Genomic DNA, 3,216 nt, shown 5'->3' with positions numbered 1-3,216 from the left:
CTGCAAATACAAAAATAGTACAAGGTTAGTCAATACCAAATAATTATATAACAGTACACTGGAATGGTTGTTTGAATACTATAGATATTGTACAGTAAACTGGTCCAGAGGCCCTGCTCCCTCCCTCCAAGGTAGCACTGTTGCTGAACTCCAACCTTCTTTCATCCAACCAATCAGTTTCCATAGCTGTGGAACAGGGGCCGGGGCTTCTGGATCAGTTTAGTGTATGGTGACTAGTAATTTGTTACAACAACTAAAGATGACAATGTCACAAACATACGGTTGCACATTTTTTCAAGTGTAAACCTTATCATAAATACAGTGCCCACAAATGAAATGGAAACTACAGTGTATCCATTTTCGTTGCGAATTTTACTGTCAGCTTTTGTGATCATGTGTCTGGCAACATTGTACAACGCAGGAGGAATTAAGTTACAGTACCATGAAAAGCAGCATGCCATTAGCTGGTAGGGTGTCATAGAGGAAGGAGGAAATATTGCGCTCATAGCTGGCAGAGTCAGACACTGTGTATATTTTTGTCCATATTTTCTTTTATGAGAACAATGGGCAAGTCACACCTTTCCATAATAAATAAGACAGATGGTCACAATGTAAAGAGGGGAAAATGAAAAAAAATAGCAAGTCTTGGGAGTCTCTAAGAAGGCAGTCTCCATCTGCCGCATATTTTTCAAATCTCAAGCAGTCACTTTCAAGGAAAAAAGGCTCAGGGGGGTAGAAAAACCTCAAAAGAGACTGATAGATGGCTGAAATGTGAAATTCTGGAGTATCGTCACAAAACAGCTTGAGAATTAGCCCCTTCATCGTCATCATTCACTGACGATACTCAGGACTTCATTTTTTTTGGTTTGTATGTTTTTATGACGTAGTGACAAATTGACTAGTTGGCACCTTATGTTTCAAGGACGTTGGGGATGCTGGCCTTGGGGGTACAATGTGAAGCCTGGGGGTGGTGCGTGGGCAGTGTGTGATTGACATGTGTCGCGTCATGGTGTCTTTTTCTCCGTCCGATAGTGATTCTGAGTGTGATGTGACTTAAAGGTGACTTATAAGGGTCAGATGATAATGTAACTCAATCAGAAGGCTTCATGACTCAGATGAAGACTATTTGCCAGAGAATGACAGTGAGGTGAGTAGTGAGGAGGAAAATGAGTGATGTGAATCATGATGAAGAAACACCACACACCCCTACACTCCGACAGTCCTTTACACTCATGGCTGATACCTTTGCTGATCATCGTCCTGGCACTGTTCCTGCCCTAATTGAGGATTTTTCTGGTGTTCATCCTGATGTACCAAGGAATGTCATGAGTGCTTTGGACTTTTGATTTAAATAGTATACATCTCGTGAACAAAATCTATCAGCACACATGAAAAAATTACATAAATGACTAAATATGGGTGTAAGGATAAATATAAACTACCCCCACGAAATTAGAAGAAGCGCGCGAAAAGCTCGATGCGGGGATCACGGAGCTGGTAACGGAAGGGTTAAGGCAGAACAGCCTGACCTGCTTGGCAGTGTGTCAAAGGACAATTCAGCATCATCTCTGAAAAGATCTCTGCCTCCCTTTCGTGTGGTCTACCAAGAATCCACTGCTAACAAAGGCCATGAAAGCTTAAGGATTGGCATTTGCAAAGAACTGTAGCACCTGGGACGAAAACATGTTTCACAGCATCAGAGATGCAACAGAGAAGATGAGAAAGCCACACGGTGCAGACTGACACGACCCCCATTACACCACCAAGACTATCAAGCATCCTGAGCTGATCATTATTTGCATCCTGATTAGTGGTCGTGGTGGACTTAATTTTGCCAGAAAATTCTGAATGCTACAAACATGTGCTAAACGAAGATCTGTTACCATTTATTGAGATTCATGGCACCACACATTTTATGCACAATGGAGCTCCATGCCACAGAACAAAGGTCATCTCAAAGATTTTGGAAGAGCAAGGCATTGAGGTTTTGGAAAGGCCTGAAAACTCCCCAGATCTGAATCCTGTAAAAAATGTATGGGGATACATGAGAAAGGAAACTCAAACCAAAGGTTACTACAACAGTAAAGGACTTGAAGGTGATCAAGAATATCAGTGTGTAAGAGTTAGACGCAAACTACTTCAAAGATCTCTGGGCGTCCATGCCAAAGTGTCTTCGAGAGGTGACTGCAAAGATGGGAGATATGCTGAAACAGTAAACCCTCTGTACAATGGACCTACTTTTAACTGATTTTGTTTTACAGTAGCTTAATAATTCCATGAAAACTCTGGCATGGAAAAAAAACTATAAACATTTATGATCCCATCTTTGTCTACAACTTGCATTATTTCCTTTATTTTTAGTCAATTTTAGCTGTTTTAAGGACACCCATAATCTGCAGCCTTTCTACTGTCCAATGATGAAGAAACCAAGTATGTAATGCAACATGAGTGGGCTACAAAGCAAAATAGTAAAACTTGCAGTGTGGTGAGGTGAGACAAGCTTACAAATGTAGCCTAGGATCCAGTTGCAAGCTACGAAGAGACAAAGTATAGAACCAAACAATAACTTGTATTCCAGAATCCCGAAACAGAAAAAAAGGATCTAGTCCACTAGGAGAAGTACCTCTCTTACAGTTCTCCGGGTGGTCAAATGTGGCACTGCGTACATAGCTAATAGCATCTTTTGATTGAAAGCTTCACCAAGCTGCGCTGCGTAGAGCATGATTGACTATTATTGTCCTTGCACAATGGCCCTTACAAGCTGATACAGTATATAACATATCTGCCCAGTCAAATTCTAAACATAAATATAAGGAAAAGACAAATGCTAATGATTAAGATAAAAAATCAATCCTAATTACGACATTGTGTACAAAAGCAACATACCTCAGGAACAGGTGGAAGAGGAACCTCACTTGGATGAGGGACTGGAAGTGGGTGTTCAGAGGAGACTCTCCCTTCAATGACATCCATGAGACTTGGTGGAATGTGTGCCCTCTGAAACAGCACATTTATTACCTTACTACAAACAAGCTTAAAAATTATATTTACTTGGGTCTCTTGTATTTTTTTGGCATATAAAGTTACCCCTGAACCAAAGAAACTAAGCCTAGAATTAGTGGTTATCTTAAATGCTGGGTATAATATCCTAACCTCTACATCCTGTGGTCATGGGGTCCCTCAAGTCATTGTTTTGTGCAAGAAGCTTACTGACTA

At 40.8% G+C, this 3,216-nt stretch overlaps 1 protein-coding gene across 1 annotated transcript in view; it reads right to left on the bottom strand.

Annotated features, from left to right (window-relative positions):
• Positions 1–3,216, bottom strand: part of LOC127009371 (symplekin-like) — a 48,016-nt gene that overhangs the window by 333 nt on the left and 44,467 nt on the right. The window contains exon 20 of the mRNA XM_050882391.1: positions 2,887–2,997. Coding sequence (XP_050738348.1) covers positions 2,887–2,997 — 111 coding nt within the window. The remainder of the gene's footprint in view (positions 1–2,886; positions 2,998–3,216) is intronic.

The sequence above is a fragment of the Eriocheir sinensis genome, chromosome 40 (genome assembly GCF_024679095.1).
Source record: "Eriocheir sinensis breed Jianghai 21 chromosome 40, ASM2467909v1, whole genome shotgun sequence".
NCBI lineage: Eukaryota > Metazoa > Arthropoda > Malacostraca > Decapoda > Varunidae > Eriocheir > Eriocheir sinensis.
Note: the sequence above shows the minus strand (reverse complement) of the source record. Positions and strands in the feature narration are given on the sequence as shown.